Source organism: Mesoplodon densirostris, chromosome 16 (assembly GCF_025265405.1).
Source record: "Mesoplodon densirostris isolate mMesDen1 chromosome 16, mMesDen1 primary haplotype, whole genome shotgun sequence".
NCBI classification, from domain to species: Eukaryota; Metazoa; Chordata; class Mammalia; order Artiodactyla; family Ziphiidae; genus Mesoplodon; species Mesoplodon densirostris.
The window spans coordinates 5,196,514-5,208,795 of NC_082676.1; the positions used below are offsets into that span (position 1 = coordinate 5,196,514).

Below are 12,282 nucleotides of genomic sequence, written 5' to 3' on the forward strand. Positions count from 1 at the left end.
CTTGTGAGTTGTCTTTTCATGTAATGGGTCTTTTTATTTCCTTTTTTGAGGGTGGTTCTTTCTGCTTTCTGGACACTCTTAGCAGACTTAGATAGTAATCCATTCCATCATATATGCAGCAAACATTCCTCCCCCCGCCCAGGTTTTGGTTCACCTTTCAACTTCATCTATAGCCTTTTCTGGTCTATCTTCTCCAGTAGCCAGATAAAGGACCTGGGAGTTGACCCTGGCTTTGGGGGTCCCCGCCATACCTTGCATCCTCCTCCTTCATCTCCCCACACACGGAGCTCTAGCTGTGGGTGTATGTACTGTAACACTGGAGGATATGGACTAAAAAACACATTGAATAGGAAAATGCAAATTCCACCATATGATACCACTACACTCTGCAAGGACGGCTAAAACGGAGAAGAATATACCACGTGTTAGCAAGGATGCTGCGCAACTGCAATTCTTATATGCTGTGGGTGGGAGTTCTAGTGACATGCCACGTTAGGAAAACTGCATCTACTGAAGCAAAAATGAATAAACCAGTCTACAAATACATCTCTCTCCCATGACTCAGTAATTCCACTCCCTGGTATATGTCCAGCAGAAATCTGTATACAGGCACCGAAAACACGTGTAAGAATGTTTGTTGTGGTACATTCGTAATGGCAAAAATCTGGAGACAACCCAACGCTTATCAATGCAGAATGGATAAACAGTAGTTTATTCACACAGTCGAATACGATAGAGCCGTGAGAATGAACGTGAATACTACAGCCCGTGTTGAATGAAAGAAGCCAGACCCAGCAGTACATACACTACGGTTCCAAATGGTACGTATGGTAAAGTTCAAAATTAATCTCCTCCAGAGAGGCACAGGGTGGAGCTTCTGGGATGGGATGATGTCCTGCTGTTTGGGCTGAGGGGTAGTCACGTGGGTACGTCTCCTTTGTGAAAATGTATTGAGGACGGGCTTCCCTGGTGGTGCAGTGGTTGAGTCTGCCTGCCGATGCAGGGGACACGGGCTCGTGCCCTGGTCCAGGAAGATCCCACATGCCGCGGAGCGGCTGGGCCTGTGAGCCATGGCCGCTGGGCCTGCGCGTCCGGAGCCTGTGCTCCGCAATGGGAGAGGCCACAACATTGAGAGGCCCGCGTACCGCAAAAAAAAAAAAAAAAAAAAAAAAAAGTATTGAGGTATATACAAGATTTATGGAACTTTCTGTATGTTACGTTTCAAAAAAAAAAAGGCAACAAACAAAAAACCAAACTAATGACAAATAGTTATTTTAACTGAAACAGATAAAGATTATCAGGGAGATGGCTTTAAAAACAAATTATATGCGAGCACGTACTCTTTGTCAATGTTGTGCTGAATGCCAGGTATGTAGGTATCTCCCCCAAGCAGCCACATGTGGTTGGTGCTCTATTAGCTCCCCATTTTACAGATGAAGGCCATGAAACTCAGAGAGGTTAACAACTTTGTCTAAGGCCACCCAGCCTAGAAAGGGGCTAAGCTGAAGCTCAAACCCAGGTCTGTCCACCTCCTGGCTTCGCTGCTCTCTCTGGTTCCCTTGTTAGAACACATCTGTCCTGTCAACACAACCATAGCATACAGACAACTGTGCTTCCCTCGTAGAGGGATATCAAAGGGAAAATGAGTGTGTGAAGCTGTGCTTCTGTGGGCAGTGCACGGACTGAGGGCGTCCAGGGCTGAAGTCCACACTGAATGGAAATGCTGGCATCGCTGACGAAATCCACCAGATAACAGAAGATGGTGTGAAACTTTTTGCTCACGAGGTGGGGAAGCAGCGTTCCCTCCAAACGCTCGCTGGAGGCTTTGCAGGCCTGCCTCCATCATTGTTCCCCATCTGAGCTCTGCAAGGACACGGACAGGAAGGAGTTGTCTAAGAGAGAGATGCTGGGAGCTGGACTGATGGATACAAATACTGCGCTGCTCAACAGACACTATAGCTATCGAAGTTCTGGCATTCCAGTTTTCAAAAATCATTTTAAAATGACTCCGGGAGATTTGGTTAAGACAAACGTGTGATGAAGACTATCACAAAGAAAAACCACTTGAAAGGCAAATACATGTATCTGTAAACATAGCATTTTTATTAACAAAATGTTTACACTCTCCTTACAATACAACAAATTTTGTAGTGACTTAGCATGTTATACTCTATAAAGGTTTAGTATAGAATATTCAAGCTAAAACAATATAGTTTAAAAGTATGCCAAATCAACCACCATTGCAAACTATCTACTACCAGCCTAAATGTAAAAAGAAAAATCTTACAACAAAAATCAAAAGATCAAGTTTTCTTTCGTCAGCATCTACAAACAATACAGACATCATACGGTTTATATATAGACTTAGGTCCAGCCCAAGGTTAAGACTGCAAAAATAAAGTCTTCAAACATCCATATAAGCTTGGCAAACCATCATTACAATATTTCATCACAGGTAATCAAGCGATGCGTCATGCAGAGAAGCCACGGCTACACATTTGGGCGGTTTATAGTGCAACAAGGCGGCCTAAACTGTAAGCAACTTGATTTTTTTCATAATAGATGCTATTATAGAAAGGCACAAATATCTTATTCCTTGCATCAGGTCTTGAAAAGGCATGACATTCTTAGGAGAAATAAGACTTGCTGGTACAACGGCTTAGCTTTTTTTTTTTTTTTTTTTTTAAATGTCTAGGCTCATCTCCACAGCCGTTTCTCTCCAAGACTTCAGACTTGGGGTTTTACACACTTTAGCAAACGTTCTATTACAAACTGAGCGAGGTGCTGACACTTAAAACTGCCTCGTCGCCGGCGGTAAGGAACATTTTGTTCCGCAGTCGTGTTGCCACTGTGGGCTGGTGCTGCCCTTTTCCTCGCTGGAAATACTGGACTTCTTCCCCTAAAATTACCCTTTGTGTTATCTGACGGCACTGGTTACCTACTGCTTTCCCTGTTGGAGGTGGTGGGCAAACTGTACTGCTGCGACCAGGTAAGGCGGCACGGGAGGGCATGTCACACGCGCCGAGGAGGCGGCTGGTGCCCTGCGTCTTTAAGGGAGAGCCCACAGCAAAATGAGAAGAGGAGAAACAAGGCCAAGAAGTCGGCTTCGATCACAGAGAAGGCAAGACGTCCATTCTTAAGAAGGTCAGAGGCATGACTGACAATTATGCAAGTGACTCATGACGTGAGATGATGGAAAGACTGAGCGGCTGGATGAGAGTTAAAAAAAAAAAAAAAAAAAAATCTTTTCCAGGGCAATAAAGCTCCGTCTGCACAATACAACAAATGGTTTAAAAAACAGAGCCACCAATCAGTTGCTCTGACTAGCCAGCTGCTGCTAATTTTCCCCACACTGAATCGACCAGTCGCTTGGACGTCACGTACATGATCCACATCAAGAAAGTTTCCTAAACTAGGTAATAACCGCACAGGCAGAGTCAGCGGAGGTACACAAATTTAAGCCCCACTTTCAACATTTTCCAGTGGGTGAAACTGATGATTCAAGTATAAATTTCATGAAAAAATTAATAACGATGAATTAAGGGTTAAGCTCCAATTGATGTCACACGCTGCTGGGTGCTGACGATTCCTGAAGTGGGAGGGGGCGTGCTCCACCCCGTCCCCCGGCCTGTCCCACTCCAGATGGTGCTCACTAGGCGCTGGGCTTGCCCTGGCGCAGAAGGGGTGCTTGGCTCTTCTCCGTGACATAAGATGGGGAGTTTCTTGGATAACTGCAATTCTGAGTAAAGATTGTCAGCCCTTTGTGTGAAATGCTGTTTTAAAGATGACTTCCTCTGAAGCACCGCTTTAAACAATTTGCTTCTGGAAACACGAAAAAGTTCCTGAATCAAGAAGTTGCATCAAAACCGGAGCATTTTGTTTCTTTTGCAGGATTAAGGAGATGATTAAGATTAAGGAGTTTAAAACTGCCAATTATAGAAGGCTCTTTCAAAAAATCATTCCTATCTGAGGATTTCCCATTAACTGGCTGAATTCCTGGCACTTGAATTCCTGCTCGTGGAAAGCTACCCAGAATTTTGTTTGTTTCAATTATGAAGCATTTTGATGAGGCACTGGATGCCAGGACCGTGCACACCAATCTGAAAATGAACTGGCCGTGAGTTTTTTTAAATTTCTGTTTAATTTGTTAAGACTCCATGGTTTTAATTCTAGTCTATCTACTGAGGACACATCCTAATCTTACTATCTATCTAAAATTTTCAAGATAATGAAAGGAAAAGATGGAAGATTTCAGATTTTTCTTTTTATTAAACTTCTGAATCTTTTGTTTGAAAGCCACAAACAATTCTAGCCTATCTGGAACTGATTATACTCTAAGAGGAAAGAACACAGATATTAGTTATTTCTGATGGTACAGACCAAAAATCAGAGTTGATCTATGCCACTGGAAGTCCTTCTAGATTTGGGAAGTAAATCACTTTCCTTACATGCTAGGAGAATCCTGAGGGACAAACTGAGAAAGAGGGAGATCCTTGGTTCTATTTATCCCCTTTCTTCATTATGCCTGATGAAACTTCATCAGTAACACGTTGCTCACTTATCATTCTCTGGGACTGAAAAAGTGGAGGCTCCTGAAAAATGTAATACCCTCCTAATTTTTTTTTTAGACTTTCATTTGCACATAAAACAGGACAAATGCCCCAGAATTCCATTAATATTTCATGAAAACCGGATAACCACATTGCCTGGCTTTCTATTACTGGGAGTCAAGACAAGTAACTCTGCTGTCAAAGAGAAACGGGCAGAGGTCACTTCTTCCAGTCCAAGGCTAAATTCCACCTCCACCTCCCTTTGCTAAAACTATACAGTATCATGTTTATCTCCTGGATAAATTTGTTGCTTGGACTGTTTTTTTGTTTGTTTGTTTGAATTACAGTACCACAGGGGTTAAAACACATCTCCTAAACATTACCTTGAATCATTTAAAATTTTCTGATGGGCCAAGCTAACTGAGGGCAGGTATACAGTCACAGCCTGACCCTTGAAGGTACATTTCACTTCTTCTTCTAAACAATATTAACTGTTAAGAGGTAGACGATCTCTTGTAGTCAAACAAGTCATGCTGCTATAGTCCCTTTAAAACAAATTCAAATAATGAAGAATGTTTACAGGTTTCCACTCTCTAGCTTATCACTGTTGTTTAACTTTCGTTACAGAGACAGGGGAACACGTGCAGCCTAATGAGTTGAGAGAGAAGAGCCAGCCTGAGTCTGTGGGCTGTCATCTCTCCCCCAGATGCTGTACAGCAGGTACCTAGTATAGATCAGAGTTAAGGGGATTCTACTAACTTTTCCCCGGAAGGAAAGGATTTTCTCATTACTTATACAGGTTCTTGCAAAGACATCCGAATGTGTAGGGGGCTCGTCTGTCATACACATAACATACTGTGTGCCTATTTCTTATACACTAAGGGGCCATGAATCACTTTCTCAGCGTGTTCTGAAAAAAAAAGTGAAAAAATGCTTATAAGAATTTATACAACCTCTTTTGCAACTTACTCTCAGCCTATAAAAAGATGCATATAACAGTGAACAAATGCCTTTTCAAGCTCTGAGGCTGACATGCCAATTAGTGCAGTGTAGTCTGAATTAAATCTGCCCATTTTAACACAATGCCATAACAGTACAGATATGCTGGTTTGACGCCTCCAGGAAAGCCATGGAATAGTCATCTGAGGACATTTTCATTATTCTATCTCCCAGAGTTTAATTTAGAAGGTCTCCTAGACCTATTTTCCTTCTTGAGAATAGAAAAGAAATAAACACAAAACGTAAAGAGAAGTTCTGAAATTAAATGTGGTTTCCTTTCCCTTTTTATATATTTAGAAATAATAAACCCCGATAACCTCAAGAAGGACACCAGCCCACTTAGAGGAGGTCGGGCCTCCAACACAGGAGGGTCAACCCTCTCAGACTTGGGGAGGAATCCAGGAAGCCTGTGTACAACGGGAGGCAGGCGCCTCAAACAAAACCACACACAGGCGACCACGAAGTGTGTTATTCTGAAGGAATCCAACCTTTCCTTCGCTACGTGTAGAACGTGGCCTGTGGCTGAAAAGCAGGTGATGGAGGTTTCATTTGGAACCAGAAGGGCCTGCGATAGGTACTTTTCCCTAATCACTTCTTAAAGAGAGTTTAAAATGAAGGACACTTAATCATACTCATACTTTATGTTCTTTTAATCACCAAATGACAGTTAATGAGTTATCACAGAATCAGAAAAACACTTGTGTGAAAGGAGAGTTCTTAAGACCAATGGTTACTAAGATTGGACACCTGCAAAGAGCTGATTTCCATTTCTCTGAGAGGAATCAGTATACACTTGCAGCTAATTAATCATTTTTCTCTTTTCAGTCCCCAAAGTTTTTAAAGATGGCCCTGCGTCATAAGAGAACCAAAAGAAGATTGTTATAGATGGGCTGTCTCAATTCTTTTACAATCTAGCATTTTCTATAATAAGAAGTAAGAATAAAGAATATATAAAACGTGTACTAGATCACTATTTAGTCAGGTGAATAATCCAAAGTGGGCTCAAAATAAAACACTGTTTCTGACTTGAATATTCATCTTTGCATTTGAGAAGCAAACAAGATAACTGAAAACATTTCCCCCCGTTCTCATCGAGTATGAATTATGAATTCTGAGAAAGCAATGTGTAGTTGTTATTGTTAAGCATTAAAAAGACACCACATGAGAAACAGAGCCATGGCAATTTCTGAGACAGACTGAGGAAAATGAGAGCAAGAGAGGGCCTGAAACGCATGAGGAACACATGGGAAGGAGAACGAGAAATCAGGATGAGAAGGCGGCTGCGGAGGGCTGAAGGATGGACCCGTTCTGGGCTCCGTGCAGTAAATGTCACAATAGGATGAGAGGCATTCGGAGGCCTTACCAATAAGAGAGGCACCGAGGCGCTTTGCCTTTCCCTGTGCACCCAGACACCATGAAATCATCCACGCTGACTGACAGTTTTGGTTGAAAACATGTGAAGGTCACAGATTTGGGTCATCTTTTGGTGAAAAAAGACGGAAAGGGCCACACACGCGTCGCCTCTTTGTGAATCCAGCAACCTTTGTTTTACGTTGTTGTCATGGAGATAGAGGCCCAGCAGTGGGAATGTTAGGGACAAACCAGGGCGGTGGCCTGATGGCCCGATCCATTTGGAAGTATATGAGACAAAGCCAAGCCACCTTCAGGTGTAAAGAGCCCAGCCTTTGGAATCACACATTCTCTCTGAAAGCTTGCTAATTTCACGCTGGGAAGGAAGCTAGATGCTGCAGGGGCAGAGAGTCCACACGTATTTTAAACAAAACAACATTAGAATTTTCACTACCTACGTTCCTTCTGTATGATTTCGATAAGAGAATAAGCAATTCCAAATGCTTAAGACATACACCAGGGGAAAGGGAATCGTCTTTTACTTAATCTGAGTTATAATTTTCCCATTACAACCTAACCGTATCAAGTGGGGGGGCACAAAGAAATAACCATTAGTTTTAAAAGTTTCAACTGTTCAGCTTAAGGATAGCTCTGAAAGCACAATTTAGTTTGAAATTCAAACTGTTTCATTTCCTATTTAATCTTGTACATTTCCTTCCCTTACAATACTCAGGTTGGAAGGGTGCCAAATTAGACCAGGAACAAATTTTCACCAACTTCACTTCAGTGCTTTATTTTTAGATTACATTAAAAACCTCAGTAGGCTCCCTGAGGGAAAAGAGCCTTAACCACTAACAGAGGCAGGGGAAAACAAGGGAAAGGGAAAGACAGGCTAAACTGTTAACAAGGAAAGCTCTCTCAAATCAGTTGGCCTGAGGCTGCTGTGAAAGCTAAAAGAAACTTACCCCCAAGACCAGGTAGGTAAATGCCGAGAGCTCGGGACCTTAACCTCTTGCCCCGACGCTAGGAAGGGCTAGTCAGGCTTGTCAAAGAGGCATACGTCTTCACGCTGATTTCCAGATGGGACTGGAGGGGCGGGGGTGGCGGGAGGGAAGGCAGAGAAATCCTGACCGATCACAAGCCACGCGCTCTAAGCTTTTGCACCATGTCAACGTGCTTCAAGGAGCCTCCTGTGCACGGGCTGCGAAATGGGCGGGCACAGGGTGAGAGTAAATGGAGTGTCGAATGAAACACAGAATTTGTTAATGTATTTACATAATTTATAATCTGTAAGCAATGGTCTTGTAAGTATAGAGTACAACTTTACATAGGCTAAGCAACAGATCATTGTCTCCCCCACCAAAGTATCTCGGTTAAATAAAAAGATTGACAGCATTTACACCGCTTGCTTTACTTTCCCTCTCCTTCCCTTTGTAAACCACTGCTAGTCAGCTGAGTCATCTGCGATTCAATGTATTCCAGGCAGCTTCTCTACCACCACCACCTTGATCGTGACAGCTTCCTTAAAAAGGTGCCAATAATGTGCCTGGTGACACGCACGTGACAGGGTCAGGGTGCAAACCCCGGGTGAGGCATGCACCTGCTGCTGTGAGTTTACTGTGCATGTCCTGGGCTGATGTACCCGATGGCAAGTGCTTTAGAGATGGCAGGGGTGAAGCCATCTCCATCAGCCCTTATACATAAACCATTTTAGCTTCAAATAATGATAACTGCCATCCCTCCATTTATGATAACCGACCACATTCTAAATGACACCAAGGAAATGGTATCATTGGTACCAAATGGTATCATTGGTATCAATGGGAAACCGAGGAAATGATAATCTCCACAAGGTCTTTTTCTTCCCTTAAGAACCACAAAAGTGCTAATTTTCCCTTTACAAATGTTACATAAAATCTTGATTACAAAACTACCCAACAATTTAATCCTACCATCCATACAATTATACACTCCTTCTCAGCAAGGTCAAAAGCCTATGATGTAGTCCCTTTGTACATCAGAGATTCTTTACAGAAGAGAAGTCCACAGACTGAAATATTATTGCTGCAGTCTCCAAAGAGGAAACAGAACCGGTCCATTCCTGTGGATCCTTGTTGCCCGAAGAAGATACAAGACCGGCGAGGCGACCCCTGGCGACAGGGCTCCAGCCCTCCCGCTAACTTTCAGGACCACCTACTTCACCGTTGAGCCTGGAGGCCGAGGCTCAGTCAGCAGCAGCTCCGTTTCGGCTCCGAAGGCTGTCTTCGGAGTTTGAAGCCCTTTCCACCGGAAGGCGGGTTGGCGTCAGTGGATGGAATTCTTCGACCTGAACCAAGAGGACAGGAGGGAAGGGAATGAGCTTTCACATTCTCAATCTGTTCATTCTCAGACACAACCATTTTGCAGATGCAATTTGAGAGGTTTCATTAAAATTAAAAAAGTTGAAAAAACTTCTAATTTCGGGAGACTTTCAGATTTACAGAAAAGTTGCAAGGACAACACAGAGCACTGCTGTATCCCCTCACCCAGCTTCCCCTGATTTCGGCATCTTATAGTATTACCATGGGATTCGGCAAAATGAAGAACTCGACACTGGAACATCACTGTCAACCCAACTCCAGACTTCTGTCAGATGCCATCAGTTTTCCCACTAATGTCCTGTTTCTGTTCCAGGGTCCAAAGAAGGGTATCACATGGCATTTAGTACAAAATTTTTTTAACTAAAAAAATTACATGTTCAAAAAATTGCATCAGAATGTGCCTGTCCCTCTGTCTCATGGCAGAGGCCACCTTCCAGAGACTGGTGTGTGCAGACATGCACAGCACACACACGCTCTTAAAACCAGGGCAGGAGCAAATACTGTTTCACTTAATATATCCTGGGGATTGCTCCACCAGAGCGTTCTTTTAAATAGCTCTGTGATACCGCATTGTGTGGATGTACCGTTCTTTATCCCCTATTGATAGATATTTAAGTCTGTTTCCAATATTTTGATGTTATTAAAAACAATGCAGGGCTTCCCTGGTGGCGCAGTGGTTGAGAGTCTGCCTGCCAATGCAGGGGACACGGGTCCGAGCCCTGGTCTGGGAAGATCCCACATGCCATGGAGCAACTGGGCCCGTGAGCCACAATTACTGAGCCTGCGCATCTGGAGCCTGTGCTCTGCAACAGGAGAGGCCGTGATAGTGAGAGGCCCCGCGCACTGCAATGAAGAGTGGCCCCCACTTGCCACAACTAGAGAAAGCCCTCGCATAGAAATGAAGACCCAACACAGCCATAAAAAAAAAAAAAAAAAAACCAACAACAACAACAATGCAAAGGCTGTGTTTGTAAACCCATGAGTGCATGTGTGGGATAAATTAACAGGCGTGGAAGAGCCGGGTCATGCGATTCTACTCCTGGGTATTTATCTGACACCGACACTGTATTCCCAGTGTCTATCTAGCACAAATGCAAGAAGGATGTGCAATTTCAATTTTGACAGACGCTGCCAAATTGCTCTCTGAAGAGGTTGTGCCACTTTATTCTCCTACCAACAATGCATGAGAATGAACAGGTTTCACTGTACTGCTCTGTGACTCATAATGTCAATTTCGAGAGAACCTTAAATCACCCATCCACCTACCTCACTGATAACTCAACGGCTGCTTCCTGTACAAAGGCTTTGCTGAAACCCTCCCACTTCCTAACTCTGTCCAATATCTCAGATGCTAAAATCAAGTCAGGAGCCAGAAGCACATTACTACACATTTGTTTACGCAACTATCTCCATTATCTCCCTCTAATCAGGCCCAAAGCTCTTCAAGGGAAGAGATCTCTAGCTTTATGTTTCCAATATCTATTTAGCATAGCACCTGGCACTGAGGTATTTTGAAAACATGGAACGAACTGACACCTGCATCTTTGGCATTAATGAGGCTGAGTGGGAATCTGCCAACTCTCAGGCCCTCGGATGCCCAGCCTGAAGCCTCTGGCACATCCAGCGGCCTGCAAATCAGGGGTTGGGGAGGGAGAGGTCAGAACACAGCATGGTGCCCGCATGGCTAGGAAGCATCCTCCAGTATGTCCTACAAGCACTTTCAAATGCCTATATGCACTGCTGTGAATACAACGCAAATTTATTTAAAAGCTTTACTGACTCTTCTTGTCATTACTTATTTCTCAATAAATGGATACTGAAGACACAGCTGGTATTACAGAGCCATCTCTGAACTATTTTTAGAAGAATGCAGAGGAGAACACCTTCGTGACCTGAGAATAGGCAAGGGTTTCTTAAACAGGAGCCCCAAAATGCTAACCATAAGGGAAAATAAGGATACATCGGATTACATTAAGATTAAAAGCTCCAATTTACTAAAGGGGTTGATTCAAAAATTAAAGTCAAGGGACTTTCCTGGTGGCGCAGTGGTTAAGAATCTGCCTGCCAATGCAGGGGACACGGGTTCGAGCCCTGGTCTGGGAAGATCCCACATGCTGTGGAGCAACAAAGCCCATGAGCCACAACTACTGAGCCTGCATGCCACAACTACTGAAGCCTGCACGCCTAGAGCCCGTGCTCCGCAACAAGAGAAGCCACTGCAATGAGAAGCCTGCACACCACAATGAATAGTAGCCCCCGCTCGCTGCAACTAGAGAAAGCCTGTGCGCAGCAGTAAAGACCCAATGCAGCCAAAAATAAATAAATAAATTAATTAATTGGAAAAAAAAAAAGAAAGTCAAGGCACACAGTGCGTCTCTCCAATAGACATAATCAACAACGGACTCATAGTCAAAATAAACTATAAACACTAAGATAAAGGCAGATAAACCCAACAGGAAAATAGGCAAAACTACACAAAAGAGGATATCTAGATATCATAAAAATGTAAACAGACATCGGAAAGGGGCTCGACCTCATTCACTGCCATAGGTGCAGGTCACTACCCTGCCCCTCCGCGTCGGAGTGACTGGGGTTCGCAGACCCCACTCGTGTCCGTGCCAATGTAACCACCCTGAAGACTGTCTGACAGTCAACTTGTGCTCAACGCACGCATACCTGAAGACTCAGCCATCCTTCTCCTGGGTGTAAACAGACCCAAGAAAAACGTGTACCTGTCGTGTACATGTTGGACATGAAGCAGAATGTTCACAGAGGTTCTACTTGTCATAGCTCGAAACTGGACAGAACCACCCAAACGCCTACCCACACTGTGGGTATTCCTCGCCGCGCCCGCCCTAGCACACACACTCTGTGGCGATGAGGACGAATCGCGTGCTGACGTGGACGAATCTACCACTTGTGATGTAGAGCTAAAGACGCCAGACACGAGAGAGTAAATCCAGCATGTTTTAAAAGCATAAAATATAAAAACAGGCAAAACAAGAAGAGTTAGTGGTCAGGAT

At 43.7% G+C, this 12,282-nt stretch overlaps 1 protein-coding gene across 1 annotated transcript in view; it reads right to left on the reverse strand.

Moving 5' to 3' along the window:
• Positions 1 to 6,181: 6,181 nt before the first annotated feature.
• The window catches only part of RAB22A (RAB22A, member RAS oncogene family), a 50,579-nt gene continuing 44,478 nt past the window's right edge, over positions 6,182 to 12,282 (reverse strand). Inside the window, exon 7 of the mRNA XM_060120269.1 lies at positions 6,182 to 9,225. Within this exon, the coding sequence (XP_059976252.1) occupies positions 9,128 to 9,225 (98 nt within the window). The 3' untranslated portion in view covers positions 6,182 to 9,127. The remainder of the gene's footprint in view (positions 9,226 to 12,282) is intronic.